General features: G+C 42.8%; 1 protein-coding gene across 8 annotated transcripts in view; it reads left to right on the top strand.

Annotated features, from left to right (window-relative positions):
- LOC132393927 (single-stranded DNA-binding protein 2) overlaps positions 1 to 19,391 on the top strand; it is a 319,942-nt gene that overhangs the window by 61,495 nt on the left and 239,056 nt on the right. Inside the window, exon 1 of one of the 8 annotated variants that reach the window (XM_059969380.1) lies at positions 460 to 559. The exons of the other annotated variants lie outside the window; for them this stretch is intronic. Coding sequence (XP_059825363.1) covers positions 486 to 559 — 74 coding nt within the window. The 5' untranslated portion in view covers positions 460 to 485. Of the gene's footprint in view, positions 1 to 459; positions 560 to 19,391 lie in introns of those variants that run through there. 8 annotated transcript variants of the gene reach the window in all.

Here is a 19,391-nt window from a genome sequence, read left to right as displayed (position 1 = left end):
ACTTGGGAGGCTGACACAGTCAATAGAAATGAGGCAAAACAGTGGGGAAACATGAACTGTATACACATTACAGAGGAGGAGGTGTTTGCTGTTTTGAAGCAAGTTGGGATGGATAAATCTTCAATAAATCTCAGGGCCTCACGAGGTGTCCCACTGGGCCTTGTGAGAGGCAAATGCAAAAATTGCATAGGCACAAGCAGAGATATTTAGTACATCCTTAGCATCAGGTGAGGTGCCAGAGAATTGGAGGGTAGCTAATGCTGTTCCATTGTTTAAGAAAGGGTCTAAATATAAGCTGGGAAGTTATAGATCAATGAGCCGGTTATCAGTACTGGGTAAATTATTGGAAGGTATTCTGAGGAACAAGATATATATAAGTATTTGGATAGACAGGGACTGACTAGGGATAGTCAACATGGCTTTGAGTGTGTGGTAGGTAGTATCTAACCAGTTTTATAGAGCTTTTCCAGGAAGTTACCAGGAAAATGGATGAAGGCAGGACAATGGATGTTGTCTACAAGGACTTCAGAAAGACTACTGACAATGTCCCGCATGGGAGGTTGGTTAAAAAGGTTCTTTAATTTGGCATTTAAGACATGGTAGTAAATTGGATTAGAGATTGGCTTTGTGAGAGGAGCCAGAGAATTGTAGTGGATGATTGCTGTATGAATCTCTCCATGGATGCCTGCAACAAGTGGTGTGCCTCAGGGTTTGGTTTTGGGTATGTTGTCCTTTGGTATTTATATCAACAGTCTGGATGGGAATATCATAAACTGGATTAGTGAATTTGTAGATGACACCAAGTTTGGGGGCATTGTGGACAGTGTGGAAGGCTATCAAAACTTGCAGCAGGATCTGGACCAGCTGGAAAAATGGGCTAAAAATGACAGATGGAACTTAATGCAGACAAATGTGGGGGGGGGGGGGGTTACATTTTGGGAAGATACACCGGGGTAAAACTTGCATAGTGAGCATATGTCACTGAGGATTGAGGTGGAACAGAGGTACCTGGCAATACAGATCCATCATTCCTTGAAAGTGGTTTTACAGGTAGATAGTGTTGTAATGAGAGCATTTGGTACATTGGCCATCATAGATCAAAGTATTCAGGACAAGAGTTGGGATATTATGTTGAAGTTGTATAAGACATTGGTGAGACCAAATTTGGAGTATTGCATCCAGTTCTGGTCATTTACCCACAGAAAATATATTAATAATATTGAAAGAGTGCAAAGAAAATTTACAAGGTTGTTGCCAGGACTTGAATCATAGGGAAAGGTTGAATAGGTTAGGACTTTATTCACTGGAGTGTAGGAGAATGAGGGGAGATTTGAGGTGTATAAATAGGGGTCTTTTTTCCATTGAGGTTGGGTGAGACTGAAACTAGAGATCATGGATTAAGAAAGGTAAAATGTTTAAGAGGAACATCTTCACTCAGAGGGTGGTGAGAATAAGAAATGAGCTGCTAGCAGAAGTGATGGATTTGGGTTTGATTGCAATGTTTAAGGGAAATTTGGATGGTTACATGGATGGGACAGGTATGGAGGGCTATGGTCCAGGTTCAGGTTGATAAGACTAGGCTGATTAATAGTTTGGCACAGACTAGATAGGCTGAAGGGCCTATTTTGGTGTTCTAATATTCTATGACTATAAAAACTAAGGTTACATTTTAACCGCTACCACTGCAGTGAAAAGGCAGCAGATCATGATTCTGGATTAAAAGAGTCATGACATTTAATGGATAAAATGAAAAGCTGAAATACATCTGACATTTCAGCTTTAAATTAAGCATGTGCAAGTTTAATTTTTGTGGCAGCATGGAGAAAAGCTAATCCTTTCGCCTTTGGGACTGGATTAGGATCTCTGCATTTTTGATAGAATGAAAATCTTCTGTGTGTTGAAATCAGAGATTTCAAATTGGACTATACATGTGTGGTTGGTTGTTGTGCTGCTGGTTTGGAACACATTGATCATAAACTGCAAAAGATCACGAGTGGCTGTGTTTGTTATTTTAAATATACCTGTGAAAATTGAATGGCCTTTTCAAACTGGCAATAATGTGAACTTAAATACAAAGAATTTAAAAGTTCAAAGTAAATTTATTATCAAAGTCCATAAACTGTATGTCACCACATACAATCCTGAGATTCCTTTTCTTGTGGGCATACTCCAAATCCAATAACCATAATAGAAGCAATGAAAGACCATATATCCAGTGTGGGAAAGACAAACTGTACAAATAGAAAAAGAAGTAATAATAACAAATGAGCAACGAACATTGATAATATCAGATGAAAAGTCCTTGAAAGTAAGTCCATAGATTGTGGCAACAGTTCAGTGATGAGCCAAATTAAGTTATTCCTTCTGGTTCAGGAGCCTGATGGTTGAGGGACTATAACTGTTCCTGAGCTTAGTAGTATGAATCTTGAGGCTCCTGTACTACCTTCATGATGGCAACAGCAATAGAGAACATGACCTAAGTGATGGGGGTCTCTGATGATGGTGACAGTAGTCCGTGCAGATGTGCTTAATGGGGGGGGGGTGGGCTTTATCCAAGATGGACTGGGCCATATCCACTACTTTTGCAATATTTTGTCTGTTCAAGGGATTTAGTGTTTCCATACCAGGCCCTGGTGCTGTTGTTGCCTGATCATACATGCTTTTAGGTTTATCTCTGACCAGTTTGGGGGGGGGGGGGGAGGAGAATGTACAAGTAGGTTTATGCTGGCTGCTTTACTAAGGCAATTAAAAGTGTGGACAGAGTTTATGGATGGGAGGCTGGTTTTTCGTGATGTGCTGAGCTGTATCCACAACTCTGCTGTTTCTTGTAGTCATGGGCAGAGCTGTTGCTGTACCGAGCCGTGATGCATCCATTTAAAAATTGGTGAGGGTCAGAGGAGACACGTCATATTTCTTATTATCTTATTATGAGATGAGGACAGACTATTGGTGATGTTCACTCCTAGGAATTTGAAACTGTCAACCTGAACCTCTGCATTTTTGACATAAGTAGGAGCATGTGCACTGAGCTCTTCCTCACTGCCAGCCCCCTTCCGCCCCACTGTTCCTGAAATCAGTGACCAGTTGTCTTGACAATCTTAGGCCCTCTGTCTTCTTCCTGCACTCTAACTAATCATATATTCTCATAATTATTTTAGTAGTCTTTCATTGGTATTATCTTTGGGGAAGAATAATCAGTCAATGTTTTGGGACGAAACACTTCATTAAGATTAATGAAGAACATCCCCATTTAGTTTACAAGTGGCCTATCACTTTAATTCTCCATTCCACTTCCCCTCTGACTTCTCTGTCTGTGGCTTCCTACACTTCCTACACTATTCTAATGAAGCCCAATACAAGCCTGAGCGTCGGCATCTCATTTACTATCTCAACACGGGCGCAGCCTTTGGGACTTGATAGCAGATTCAGTGATTGTGAATGATGAGCTTTTCCTTTTTGTAGGAGAACCAACCAGCTCTCCTGATTGGTTATTTCATCAGTATTATTAATACTGATTTCCTTATCCTACAGACACTACTTGTTTTGCTAGATATTGTCTGCATCTTTTTTTTGGTACTAGAATTCAGCAACATGGTCATCTGCTTTTCAGTTTTATTTTGTCTTCATTTTTTTTTTGTCGCTCTCTTGTTTCTCCCATTACCCTTTTTAATCATATGGCTGTGTCACCTCAGGCCTCACCCTATCCGAGATGTACCTTCTGTTCTCTCTTCTCCCACCTACTGCATCCTTCCTTCTCTGCAGCTTAAAACTGCTTCTCTTCCTCTTTTTCCTTGTCCTGATAGAAGAGTTAACCTGAAGTACTAACTCTACTTTCAATAGATGCTGCTTGACCTGCTGAGTTTTTTTTAGATTTTTTGTTTAGTGATTTCCAGCATTTTTCAAAGAAACTTGCAGATTTCCACTAACTAATTCCTTGTTTTACAACCTTTTGCCATGAATTATTTAAATTATTAAAATCTCTCCCTCCCCTTTTTTTTGTCAAAACACCCAGGATATATTTAGTACATAGATTAGATTGAAATAATATTTTTATTCATTTAGAAGGGTGAAATATCAGCATTTACTGTCAGGCTACAATTGCCATTGAAAATTTAGTTGTGAACACCTTCAATGGCTGCAGTCTTTTTTAGTGAAAGCATTTACGTTGAGTAGGAAACTGCAGAACTTTCCAGGGGTGATGAACCAGTGGAATGTGTGCCCAAAGTGGCACGCAAAAATTTTGTTGGCATGCAGAATGTAGTTCTGTCCCTCAATTCTTTAAACCCCACCTGCAATATTTGGGGATACAGTGTGGAATAGATCTTTCTGGCCCTTTAAGCCACACCATCCCAGCATCCCCACAACACCGTTAAACCCTAATCTAATCACTGGAGAATTTAAAATGACCAGTTAACCTGCCCGACGGGTATTTAGACTGTAGGAGGGATCCAGAGCTCTCAGAGAAAACCCATGCATTCCACAGAGAGGATGTACAAATACTCCTTGCAAAACACCGCCAGAATTGAACTCTGAACTCCGGAATGCGCCGAGCTGCAATAGTGTCGCACTAACTGCTACGTTATCGTGGCTCCCAATAACAAGATACATAATGATTCTCTTTACTGCTAAATAAAGCTGCGAATGATCTTTCACAACCCGAGAGCAGTGAGATGTTTTGTTAGGAAATTTTACACGCTGGCTTGGCATCAGTTAGATGGTTGCAAGAACATGTGATGTCGGATGATGCGTTTTGATATCCATTGGACATCGGAGCAGAATTAGGCTATTCAACTCATCAAGACTGCTCCATCATTTGATCATGACTGATTTATTTTTCCTCTCAACCCCGTTCTCCTGCCATTTCCCTATTACCTTTGATGCCTTTGCAGACCTGGTGTGCACATCAGTATTTGGATAGTGAATGGTTATTATTCCAAAATGTTTTTTTTAAAAGACTAGTATTAATAATTCTTGAACAGGTTTTCTAAAACACCTCATTTATTTCATTCTCTGTGTTATTACTGTATTACTTTTGTAATAGTGAAACAATGAATACATGTTGTTTTTCTTTAAAAAAATCCATGATTGTTGTTACTAATTTAATTAACAATCTATGCACAAAATTACCAGGGTGCGTGAGATTTTTAAAGAAAAATATCCCCAATTTGTTCTCACACTCTCAAAACAGTATTCCATCCCTAATTTAGACCTCATGATAATGAGCAACAATAATATATTTATATATTGTGGTATTTGACAGAGGAAAACATTATGGTGGTGGTATTTCAAAGTGCTTACCCTCATAGAGGTCTGGACTGTAATAGCATCTGTCAAAACTGTCTTTAGTGATCTCCCGGTTGCCACCCACTTCAACTCTGCTTCACATTCCCATTCGGATATGTCCATACATGGCCTCCTCTTCTGCCATGATGAGGCCAAACTCAGGTTGGAGGAGCAACACCTCATATACTGTCTTGGTAGTCTCCAGCCCTTTGGCATGAACATTGAATTCTCCAACTTCCGGTGATTCCCTCCCTCTCCCTTCCCCCATTCCAGTTTCCCTCTGCCTCCTCCAGCTGCCTATCACCTCTCTCATGATTCTGTCTTCTTCTACTACACAGTGCTTTCCCCTTACATTCCTTCTTCACCTCTCCAGCCTATCCCCTCCCTGCTTCCCCTCCCCCACCCCTTGATCTTACCCCTTACTGGTTTTTCACTGGCACCAACCAGCCTTCTCCTTCCCACCCTTTCCTTCCACCTTCTTTATAGGGCCCCTACCCCCTCCCTCTTCAGTCCTGACGTAGGGTCTCGGCCCGAAACGTTGACTGCTTGTTTCCGTGGATGCTGCCCGACCTGCTGAGTTTCTCCAGCTTGTTGTGCGTGTTGCTTTGACCCCAGCATCTGCAGTGTATTTTGTGTTTTTAGTGGAAAAACTGCAGTTTAGGTGTCATGTATGTTATTGCATTAGGGTTGGGATTCTGGTTGATGGAGGGAGTTGATTGATATTCTGTGTTAAATGGGATTCTCTGCCCTGACAGTGTCACTGTGTACTATTGTATTCCTCTCCAGAGGCACAGTTAGTACAGCTGGCACAATGCTGCTACTAGTGGAGTGTTTGCTTCCTGACTCAAAAAATCCAGATTCAGATCTGTCTTCAGGCACTGTCGGTGTGCGTTTTGTATGTTCTCTCTGACTACATGGCTTTCTTTTGTGGTTCTCTACTTTCTTCTCACTTCCAAATATGTATTGGTCATATGTTAATTGCCACTATAAAATTAATTTGTTTATTTAGATACAGATCAAAGGTCCTTCCTTTGAGCTACACCATCCAGCAACTCACTATTTAGTCCTAGCCTAGTCATAAGATAGTTCACAATGACCATGTGGTGAACTACATATACCTGTCTGGACACGCCCCCACCCCACCCCCCGACTACTCCTGTGGCTCCTCCCACTGACCGTGGCTCCTCCCACAGACCCTGGTATAAAGGTGATTGGAGGCACAGCCCCGGCCTCAGTCTCCAGGAGGTTGTGTGGTGGTCGCTTGCTGCTTGTGCTTTCTTCCAGCCAATAAAAGCCTACCTTAGACCAATTAACCTACCAACTGGTATGTCTTTGGACTGTGAGAGGAAACCAGTGCACCCGGAGGAAATCCACATGGTCATGGGGAGAATGTACAAACTTCTTACAGACAGCGATGGGAATTGAGTCCTGGTCACTGATACAGTAAAGAGTTGTGCTAACCACTGCACTGCCATGCCACCCTAAAATGCTTCTATTGTGTAAGAAATTGATGGGACTGCAGTGTGCACTATCTGTAAGGAGTTTGTATGTTCTCACATTGACTGTGTGGGTTTCTTCTAGGTGTTCCAGTTTCCACTCCCAAAAATACACAATTACGCTTGGTAAGTTGTGGGCATGCTATGGCGGTGCTTAAACTGTGGTGACACTTGCAGGTTGCTCAACACAAACCTCACTGTTTTGATTTGATGTAAAATAAGGCAATTCACTCTGTGCTTTAATATTCCAGTGATAACCAAAGCTAATACAATAAAAATAGTTGTAGCTTTAGTGTCGATGGTTGACTGATGGCTTAATGAGTCAAAGTACCTGTTTCAACATTGTAGAACTCAGAGTTCCAAGTTCAATGAGGAATATATCTTTTCTGACTTGTGACTTGCAGATGATGCAAAGACTTTGGGCGAATATGATGTGAATCATTCACCACAGGATATCTATTTCCTATTCGCCTTTGTAGTAATATGTGTTGTTGTTGCTCTGACTGAGTCTCTGGTCAAAGGAAAACACCAGAATGTTGAATTGGTTTAGTGGTTTGTTCATTGTTGAGGATGGCCATTTGTGTGGCACAATTATTACTGCCCACTGTTAGTTTGCATCTGGATGTTGTCAAGTTCTTCATTTGCTTTATTCACTAAGGGACTGTGTTTGGAATTTAATTCAGTGCAACCATGACCAGATATTACCACTTCCCGTGATAGAAGGAAGGTAATTGATGAAGATCTTTCTGCTTAAAACACCATCTTGGGGAACTCCTACAGCAATGTCCTATCAACCTCAACCACTTTCCTTCATGTTATTCCAGATGCCCATTCAGCAATATGACCACTTCTGCTTGCTTTTATGCTTGGGTAAATAATGTTTTGATGTGGAGGGAATTTGCAATCATCACATCTCAGGAGTTCAGCTCTTTAGATCTTATTTGAATGCAGGCAGTGATATCTGCAGCTGTGTGGCATTGACACACTGAGATAGAGTGTTGGGAAGCAGGTTACTTGACACTGAGTGAGGCATGACAGCACTGTCAACAACACTGACTGTCAGATAGCTGATGATTGACAGGAAATGGCCTGATTGAGTTTGTCTTGCATTTTATGGACAAGACATAACAGGGAGACTTCCCATGTTGTCTCATTGATGCTTGTAACTGTATTGGAACAACTTGTTAGAGCTATGGCTGCTTTACTAGTCTTCAGCAGTACACAGTGCTTGTAGCTGTTTCTTTACATCGAAGGGCGTGAAATGTATCACCTGATGTCTGTGAGTCTGGGCCGTGGACCGTAGGCTGAAGGCAAAGAGGAAAAGGACTTGTTTTGCTTTGTTGTTTTGTTGTTGCTGTTGCTTGTGTTGTTCAGCTGAACATTGTGGGCATACTATGTTGACACCAGAATGTGTGGCAGCACTTGAGAGCTGTCTCTAGCACATCCTTGGGCTGTGTTGTTTGTTAACCCAACCAATGCATTTCACTCAATACACATGTGAATAAATAAATGAATCTGAATCTGAAGGGTGCATTTTGTGATGGTATGAATCTTAAGATTATCCACTCTGTTTAAAGATGGAAACAAATGCTTCGACATTGTCTTTGGCTTTTGGTCATTGTGTTGAGATCAGCTGTGACTCGAAGTAAACTCATTATCAATGTATGTATATGTCATCGTATACTACCCCGAGATTCATTTTCTTGTGGGTGTTCACAGTAGACACAAATAAACAATAGAATCAATTAAAAGCTACACAAATGACTAATGTGCAAAAGAAAAAAAAATGCAAATACTGAATAATAAAAATGTTGAAAAAATGAGTTATAGAGTGTTTGAAAGTGTGTCCATAAGTTGTGGAATCAGTTCAGAGTTGAGGTAAGTAAAATTATCCACACTGGTTCAGGAACCTGATGTTTGAGGGGTAAAAGCTGCTCCTGAATCTGGTGGTGTGAGACCTAAGGCTCCTGGATGGAGCCTCCACCTCCTCCTGTAAATGTTTTATGGTGCATGTCACCCACGACTGAAAGTTTTGGGACTGCAGAGCTGCAATTGGTTGTGGAATCACAAAAGTCCGTTAAAATCTTCTATTGCAGTTAGATTGGCATGTAATGGTAAGTTGCATATTTGCTGCATTGGGCCCTGATTTTTTGGTATTCCTTCTGTAGGCTCTTCTACATTCCTCACTGAGCCATTTTAATTGATGGTATGAAAGGGTGAGAGGTATGCTGAATTGTGAAATTATAGATGGTCAAGGAAAACAATTCTACCACAATTAATGGTCTCCAATGTCGTTTTTCATTGATTCTGTTGTATTTCTTTGTATCTCCTGTGAAGCCCGCAAGAAAATGAATCATAGGGAAGTATATGTTGATAAATTCGTACTTGAATAGTAAATTTATTTTGAACTTTGTACAGTGCCTTATGGTCACCAAGTTTTAAGAGGACACATCTGATTTATCTGATTCTGCCTAATAAATTACTGTGATAATGTTGAACAACATTATAGGGAGAATACTTTGCGTAAGATCAGTATGTTTTCTCCACAAGGGCAATGTGGTATTTCTATCAAAACTGTCATACTGGGAATGTGCTTTTAACAGGTACAGTACATTGGTGAGGATGAAGTCAGAAATGTATATCTCTAGTGTTGATTCACTCAGCACTTGCTGTAGTCTTAGACTTACTGTGTGTACTTAAACACTTAGTCATCTGTAGTGCTAAACCACCCAGAGTGTACCTTCAGCTGATGCTATTCTCAATGCTGCTCATCATGGAGGAGGGCAGAGGGTGAAGAGGAGTCTTTCTAGTCTACGGTTGACCTAATTTCATGTGACATCATGCAGGCTGGAGTCAAAACTGAGTTACTCTCTTCTTGCATATAATACTTCACAGTTATCTCTTAAAATTTGGCTGAAAGGGGTGACTGTGCTCTCCCAACCACCTCCCTTATGGATTCCCAGTGTTAGAGTACTGCATCTCTGTGCATGTATCACATACAGTTAGATGGATCACATGTAACCAAAGAGCAAGTGGTTCTGCTAAAGATACTGACAAAAGAAACAACTTTCAGACCTAACACGAGGAAATCTGCAGATGCTGGAGATTCAAACAACACACACAAAAATGCTGGTGGAACACAGCAGGCCAGGCAGCATCTATAAGGAGAAGCACTGTTGACGTTTCGGGCCGAGACCCTTCGTCAGACCTCTTCACTTTGGACATTATGCCATCACTTGGTTTGCATACTGGTAAAACTATTCAATGTGGTTGATGTAATTTTTGAGGAGTAACCATTGGAATAAATTTGCATTTAAGAATGTGAGGGGAATTCACTTGGGACACAATTCAAAGCTGCAATCAGGATACAAGCACTGAAATGGTATTGAAAACATGATCGTATTCTTCTTGGCTAAGTCACAGGATTCTGTAGTCAGCCCTGAAGAAGGGTCTCTGCCCAAAACTTCGACATGTTTACTCTTTTCCATAGATGCTGCCTAACCTGATTGTTGCTTTTGATTTCCAGCATCTGCAGACTTTCTCACGTTTGCAGCTGGATTTGGTGGCTATCATAGAAAATAGATATAAGCTTGTATCAGTGATCATAGACGTTGACTAGATTCAAGTACTCAAACTGAAGAACTGCATTATTGAAAGGTTCATGTCATTGGACAGGATATCTCATAAGAGTCACTCTTCTTGATTCATTTGAACAGACTTTTGTAGAATTGGGAAGTGCTAACTAGCCTTCACAAATAGGATCTGGTAAAAAAATTAATGCAACACACACAAAATGCTGGAGGAACTTAGCATAGAACATAGAACAGTACAGCACAGTACAGGCACTTCGGCCCACAATGTTGTGCCGACCCTCAAACCCTGCCTCCCATATAACCCCCTACCTTAAATTTCTCCATATACCTGTCTAGTAGTCTCTTAAACTTCACTAGTGTATCTGCCTCCACCACTGACTCAGGTAGTGCATTCCATGCACCAACCACTCTCTGAGTTAAAAACCTTCCTCTAATATCCCCCTTGAACTTCCCTCCCCTTACCTTAAAGCCATGTACTGAGCAGTGGTGCCCTAAGGGAAGAGGCGCTGGCTGTCCACTCTGTCTATTCCTCTTAATATCTTGTACACCTCTATCATGTCTCCTCTCATCCTCCTTCTCTCCAAAGAGTAAAGCCCTAGCTCAGGGGTCGGCAGCGTTTACCACTGAAAGAGCCAATATGGACCCATTTCGCACAGAAAACCACAAAACTCGTTTGACACAAAACCCGTTTGACATTTAAAATGAAATAACACTGCATACAATGTTTTTTTTTGCCTTTATGCTATGTATAAACAAATTATAATGTGTTGCATTTATGAAATTGATGAACTCCTGCAGAGAAAACGAAATTACATTTCTGCATGCAACAAAAACATTTTGAACTCCGAAAAAAAGACGTTGAGTTGAAGGTTACTCCGTAGGTAGCCTATCTTGGATCGAAGAATTAAAAGAAAGCGCGCACTGGCGGGTGTCAGGCATTGGCAGTGGTGATGTATATTAATAGCGATAAAAAACACGTTGTAGCGGTGTAGTGCTACACGCAGCGCTAAAATAAAGACACTGCAGTCAAAGGTAACTTTATTCGAACTAAACAGCCTTGATTTAAAGCCTCCCTCAACCCATCCCCGTGGGCGCGGATGCTCCAAAAGACACATACTCACAAACCCCTGTAGGCTATCTCCCTTAGCCTGAACGGTGGCTAATTGTGAGCCGGTTCGGATGTGCCAGGAAATGGGGTCTCCACAACGTTTTTAGATTGTACAAGATCACCATGATCTTCAAATTTCGAATTACATTTCAAAAACTAATAAACCACGGGGAGCCGCAGCACAGAGACGAAAGAGCCGCGGGTTGCCGACCCCTGCCCTAGCTCCTTTAATCTCTGATCAAAATCCATAGTCTCTAAACCAGGCAGCATCCTGGTAAATCTCCTCTGTACCCTTTCCAATGCTTCCACATTCTTCCTATAGTGAGGCAACCAGAACTGGACACAGTACTCCAAATGTGGCCTAACTAGAGTTTTATAGAGCTGCATCATTATATCGTGTCTCTTAAACTCTGTCCCTCGACTTATGAAAGCTAACACCCCATAAGCTTTCTTAACTACCCTATCTACCTGTGAGGCAACTTCCAGGGATCTGTGGACATGTACCCCCAGATCCCTCTGCTCCTCCACACTACCAAGTATCCTGCCATTTACTTTGTACTCTGCCTTGGAGTTTGTCCTTCCAAAGTGTACCACCTCACACTTCTCCAGGTTGAACTTCATCTGCCACTTCTCAGCCCACTCCTGCATCCTATCAATGTCTCTCTGCAATCTTCGACAATCCTCTACATTATTTACAACACCCACCAACCTTTGTGTCATCTGCAAACTTGCCAACCCACCCTTCTAACCCTATATCCAGGTTGTTAATAAAAATCACAAAAAGTAGAGGTCCCAGAATAGATCCTTGTGAGACACTACTAGTCCCACTCCTCCAATCTGAATGTACTCCCTCCACCATGACCCTCTGCCTTCTGACTTTCTGAATAAGCCTACCATGTGGAACCTTGTCAAATGCCTTACTAAAATCCGTGTAGATCACATCCACTGCACTACCCTCATCTATATACCTGGTCACCTCCTCAAAGAACTCTTATCAGGCTTATTAGGCATGATCTGCCCTTCACAAAACCATGCTGACTGTCCCTGATCAGACCATGATTCTCTAAATGCCCATAGGTCCTATCTCTAAGAATCTTTTCCAACAGCTTTCCCACCACAGACGTAAGGCTCACTGGTCTATAATTACTTGGACTATCCCTACTACCTTTTTTGAACAAGGGGACGACATTCGCCTCCCTCCAATCCTACAGTACCATTCCCGTAGACAACGAGGACATAAAGATCCTAGCCAGAGGTTCAGCAATCTCTTCCCTTGCCTCATGGAGCAACCTGGGGAATATTCCATCAGGCCCCAGGGACTTATCCATCCCAGTGTATTTTAACAACTCCGACACCTCCTCTCCCTTAATATCAACATGCTCCAGAACATCAACCTCACTCATATTGTCCTCACCGTCATCAAGTTCCCTCTCAGTGGTGAATACCGAAGAGAAGTAGTCATTGAGGACCTCGCTCACTTCCACAGCCTCCAGGCACATCTTCCCTCTTTTATCTCTAATCGGTCCTACCTTCACTCCTGTCATCCTTTTGTTCTTCACATAATTGAAGAATGCCTTGGGGGTTTCCTTTACCCTACTCGCCAAGGCCTTCTCATGCCCCCTTCTTGCTCTTCTCAGCCCCTTCTTAAGCTCCTTTCTTGCTACTCTAATTTCCTCAATAGACCCATCTGATCCTTGTTTCCTAACCCTCATGTATGCTGCCTTCTTCCACCTGACTAGATTTTCCACTTCACTTGTCACCCATGGTTCCTTCACCCTACCATTCTTTATCTTCTACACCAGGACAAATTTATCCCTAACATCCTGCAAGAGATCCTTAAACATCAACCACATGTCCATAGTACATTTCCCTGCAAAAACATCATCCCAATTCACACCCGCAAGTTCTAGCTTTATAGCCTCATAATTTGCCCTTCCCCAATTAAAAATTTTCCTATCCTCTCTGATTCTGTCCTTTCCATGATAATGCTAAAGGTCAGGGAGTGGTGATCACTGTCCCCAGATGCTCACCCACTGACAGATCTGTGACCTAATACTAGATCTAGTATGGCATTCGCCCTAGTTGGTTTGTCAACACACTGTGACAGGAATCCATCCTAGACACACTTAAACTCTGCCCCATCTAAACCCTTGGAGCTAATCAAGTGCTAATCAATATTAGGGAAGTTGAAATCACCCATGATAACAACCCTGTTATTTTTGCACCTTTCCAAAATCTGCCTCCCAATCTGCTCCTCAGTATCTCTGCTGCTACCAGGGGGCCTATAGAATACCCCCAGTAGAGTAACTGACTTCCACCCATACTGACTCAAAAGAGGATCCTGCTACATTACCCACGGTTTCTGCAGCTGTAATAGTATCTCTGACCAGTAATGCCACCCCTCCTCCCCTTCCCCCCCCATCCCTTTTAAAGCACTGAAATCCAGGAATATTGAGAATCCATTCCTGCCTTGGTGCCAGCCAAGTCTCCGTAATGGCTACCACATCTTAATTCCATTGATGTATCCAAGCTCTCAGTTCATCACCTTTGTTCCTGATGCTTCTTGCATTGAAGTACACACACTTTAGCCCTTACTACCTTTATACCCTTTATTCTGCTGCTCTTTCCTCAAAGCCTCGCTATATGTTAGATCTGGCTTTACTCCATGCACTTCTTCCACTGGTCTATCGCTCTGGATCCCATCCCCCTTGCAAATTAGTTTTAACCCTCCCGAACCATGCTAACAAACCTACCAGCAAGGATATTGCTCCCCCTTGAGTTCAGGTGCAACCCATCCAATCTGTGCAGGTCCCACTTTCCCCAGAAGAGATCCCAATGGTCCAAAATTCTAAGACCCTGCCCCCTGCACCAACTCCTTAGCCACGCATTCAACTGCCATCTCCTCCAATTCTTACCATCACTATCACGTAGTACTGGCAGCAATCCTGAGAATGCCACCCTTAAGGTCCTGTTCTTCAGCCTTCTGCCTAGTTCCCGAAACTCACACTTCAGGACTTCAAAGCTCTGCCTGCCTATGTCGCTGGTCCTAACATGTATCACGACTTCTGGTTGCTTTCCCTCAGATGTCATGCACCCGGTTAGAGACCCTGGCACCAGGGAGGCAACAAACCATGCTGGTTTCCTTCTCACGTCCACAAAATCTCCTGTCTGCTCCCCTGACTATTGAGTCTCCAGTGACGACAGCTCTCCTCTTCTCCGTCCCATCCTTCTGCACCACAGGGTCAGACTCAGTGCCAGAGGCCCTGCCACCATGACCCACACCTGGTCGGTCGTCCTCACCAACATCATCCAGGATGGTAAACTTATTATTTAGAGAATGGCTACAGGGGTGCTCTACTCACCTTCGCTTTCCCCCCTCGGACTGTCACCCAGTGACCTGCTTCCGGAAGCCTAGGTGTGACTACCTCCCTGTAGCTCTCATCTATGACCGCCTCATTCTCCCTTATGAGTTGAAAGTCATCCAGCTGCTGCTCCAGATTCCTCACACGGTCTTCCAGATCGCCCAGCCACAAGCACTTCTGGCAGATGTGACTCTGCGGGAGAGGGGAGTTCCCCCAAGACTGCCACATCTCACAGGAGAGGCACATCACCATCTCAGGAGTCATTGTAAAGACTAACTGTGAGCAAACTCGTCCTCTGCCTCTTCTCGTTGAAGCCTCTTGAGTCAAAGTCTCAAATCTCCACTCCTTCACTGGCCCACTCACTCACAGGCCGCTCCACTTGAGGTAACCCGCTATTTATTTGTTCTTTTCAAACTGCTTGGTCACCTGACCTCGATTGCCCAATCAGCTGCTTGCAGCCCATGCAGCATCTATGAGAAAAAACTACAGTTGATATTTCGGACCAAAACCCTTTGGTAGTACTGGAGGAAAAAAGCTGAGTAGTAGATTTAAAAGGTGGGTGACGGGGGGAGAGAACCATCAGGTGACAGTTGAAACCTGGGCTGGGAGGAATGAAGCAAAGAGCTGGGAAGTTGATTGGTGAAAGAGACAGAAAGCCATGGAAGAAAGAAAAAGGGGAAGGAGCACCAGAGGGAGGTGATGGATGGACAAGGTGATAAAGTGAGACAGGGAAAAGGGGATGGGAAATGGGTCGGGGGGCATTACCATAAGTTTGAGAAATCGATTTGCATGCCATCAAGTTGAAGGCTACCCAAATGTAATATAAGATGTTATTCCTCCAACCTAAGTGTAGCTTCATCACAACAGTGGAGGAGGCCATGGATGGACATATCATAATGGGAATGGGAAGTGAAATTAAAATGGGTGGCCACTGTGAGATCCCACTTGTTTTGGCAGATGGAGCATAGATGCTCGGTGAAGCGGTCTCCCAATTCATGTCTGGTCTCGCTGATGTACAGGAGGCCACACTGGGAGCACCAGACCCCTAACAGTCTCACAGATGAAGTGTTAGAAACATAGAAAATAGGCTCAGGAGTCGGCCATTCGACCCTTCGAGCCTGCACCGCCATTCAGTATGATCATGGCTGATCATCCAACTCAGTACCTTGTACCTGCTTTCTCTCCATACCCTCTGATCCCTTCAGCCACAAGGGCCTTATCTAATTTCCTCTTAAATATAGCCAATGAACCAGCCTCAACTGTTTCCTGTGGCAGAGAATTTCACAGATTCACCACTCTCTGTGTGAAGAAGTTTTTCCTCATCTCGGTCCTAAAAGGCTTCCCCTTTATCCTTAAACTGTGACCCCTCATTCTGGACTTCCCCAACATCGGAAACAATCTTCCTGCATCTAGCCTGTCCAATCCCTTTAGAATTCTATACGTTTCAATAAGATACCCCCTCAGTCTTCTAAATTCCAGTGAGTACAAGCCTAGTGGATCCAGTCTTTCTTCATATGAAAGTCCTGCCATCCCAGGAATCAATCTGGTGAACCTTCTCTGTACTCTCTCAATGGCAAGAATGTCGTTCCTCAGATTAGGAGACCAAAACTGCACACAATATTCTAGGTGTGGTCTCACCAAGGCCTTGTACAACTGCAGTAGAACCTCCCTGCTCCTGTACTCAAATCCTTTTGCTATGAATGCCAACATATTATTTGCCTTTTTCACCGCCTGCTGTACCTGAATGCCCACCTTCAATGACTGGTGTACAATGACACCCAGGTCTCGTTGCATCTCCCCTTTTCCTAATCGGCCACTGTTCAGATAATAATCTGTTTTCCTGTTCTTGCAACCAAAGTGGATAACCTCACATTTATCCACATTAAATTGCATCTGCCATGAATTTGCCCACTCACCAAGTCACCCTGCATCCTCTTAGTATCCTTCTCACAGCTATCACTGCCGCCCAGCTTTGTGTCATCTGCAAACATGGAGGTGCTGCATTTAATTCCCTCATCTTAATCATTAATATATATTGTAAACAACTGGGGTCCCAGCACTGAGCCTTGCAGTACCCCAGTAGTCACTGCCTGCCATTCTGAAAAGGTCCCCCATTACTACCTCTCCAACATTATTTTCCAGCAGTCCAATATAAACTCTTGCCTCTCTTTTATCCTTTATATATCTGAAAAAGGTTTTGGTATCTTCTTTGATGTTATTGGCTAGCTGATCTTCATATTTCATCTCTTCCCTCCTTATGGCTCTTTAGGCGCCTTCTATTAGTTTTTTAGAAGTCCTCTAATTTCCCACGAATTTTTGCTGTATTATATATGCCCTTTTGATTTTATTTTGGTTTTGACTTCTCTTACCAGTCATGGTTGCGTCATTTTGCCTTTAGAATACTTGTTTGAAATGTATCTATCCAGCATGTTCCAAATTGCTCCCAGAAACTCCTGCCATTGCTGCTGTGCTACCATTGTTGCAATTTTTCCTGTAAAGTTGAATCAGGTTTGTGGATTGAGACAAGTGAGACAGAAAACACTGACTGAATAAGTATATTAATCTTTTATTAACAAACAGTAAAGATTCGACCAAACATTCATGTTCCGCAAGTTGCAGACACTACAAAGCTGAATATTAAACAAACGTACATCCAACAAATATACTTAGTTAAAAGCATGTGCAGAACATACCTTCCCAATGGTCCTGTGCACTTATATACCCTCGATATTTGAAACTGGACGCCAGGCAACTAACCTATGGGAACACAAAGTACACTGCAGATGCTGTGGTCAAATTAACACGTACAAATAAGCTGGATGAACTCAGCAGCTCGGGCAGCATCTGTTGAAACGAGCGGTCAACGTTTCAGGTCGAGATCCTTCGTCAGGCAACTAACCTATTGGGAAAACAGTTATATTTTCTAAACTAACCAATCACAATGGAAGCGACTTTTGACAATCTTTGACAATAAATATACTTTTGAACTTTGAGCTACCTGGTGTTGTAAGAAGTGCTGCAACTCGGAGTAGAGACAGCTCTCTCCAAGTGAGCAGGTGTGGTGATTGAGATTGGGGTAACAATGTGCCAGTGGCAGTCCAGCTTTGAAACCAAGACTGAAAGGAGAACAAAGAAGTCAGAATTAGGTTTATTATCATCATTAAAAAAGTTAAGGTCTGTCCCAAGCCTTATAGGCTCATCAAGCCAGTGCTTATACTGGTTTCTGTGGCATGAAGCGAGATTCTCCCACTCACCCCACACAGATAGGATGCCAGTCTATCGGGAGGTTAACCAGATCAACCAGCATTTTGCCGGTACCCATTTTCAGCTGGGTGGACTGAAGCAGTGTGTGGTTAAATGCTTTGCTCAAGGACACAACATGCTGTCTCGGCTGGGGCTTGAACTCACGACCTTCAGATCGCTAGTTTAATGCCTTAGCCACTTGGCCATGTGCTACACAATCACTGACCTATGTCGTGACATATATTGTTTTGTGGAAGCAGTATGGTGCAATACATAAAAAAATTAGTTTTAAGCTACAATAAGAAATAAAAAGGTGATAAATAAGTGATAAAAAAGTACAAAATAAGAGGTTTTGTGGTGCAATAAGAAATTTGATGGAGGAGAAGAAGAGCTGTTCCTACAACTTTGAGTATAGATCTTCATGCTCCTGTACCTCCTCTCTGATGGTAGTAATGTAAAGAGGGCATGTTATGGATGGAGAGATACTTTCATGATGGATACCACCTTCTTGAGGCATGTCTTCTAAGATGTGAGGCATTTCTGGGAGACAGTAGGGCAGTAGCTTGAGGGAGTGTAATGGATGCTCATCGCTGACTTTAAGGTATCTGCCAGTATGGAATAGACCACCTTTCTCACTGAGAGTCTATGTGAAGCAGACGTTGCATCAAAGTTGGGTTTATTGTCATTCGCACAAGTTTAAGATGGCGCTACTGAAGGTGTGTGACAGCTTACTGGTAGTTGGAAAGGCAAGAAATTCAACTAAAAACATTACTGAGAATACCTTTCCTGAAGAAAATTGTGGTAAATTATCATGACAAGCAATGAAGAAGCAAGTGAAGGTGAAGCTGATTCAAAGAATGGACTGTGCAAATGCGTTGCAAAGCAGAAGCACAATGTGTTTAAGATGGGGTTGCAGGTGGATTGGTATCATTATCGAATTTGGAGTTAGAGTGAGCAATCTGGAGAGGAGTCAAAGCTTGTCCACCTATCCTGGATGCAAGGTGGAATTGCTCCAGGTGCCGAGCCTATCTGATGAGATCGAGAATGGCCTCATGCTGGGCATCCCAAGTGTATCACTACACCTGGGTCCGGGTCTTAGAGCGAGGTACTATCCAGTGCTTGGACAATTTGAACACTGGTCCAGGTGGACTGGAAGCGAATTTGATTTTACTTGCTCTCCTGCAATGTTTATTTGTCTCTCAGTAGTGAACTGTTTTGGCTGCAGTGCTACTGAGACCGAAGATCGGACATACTCCGGTTACTGTCTCTTGCTTCTATTAGTTGCAAGATTGTTTTTTTTTTCTTT

The sequence above is a fragment of the Hypanus sabinus genome, chromosome 5 (genome assembly GCF_030144855.1).
Source record: "Hypanus sabinus isolate sHypSab1 chromosome 5, sHypSab1.hap1, whole genome shotgun sequence".
NCBI classification, from domain to species: domain Eukaryota; kingdom Metazoa; phylum Chordata; class Chondrichthyes; order Myliobatiformes; family Dasyatidae; genus Hypanus; species Hypanus sabinus.
Note: the sequence above shows the minus strand (reverse complement) of the source record. Positions and strands in the feature narration are given on the sequence as shown.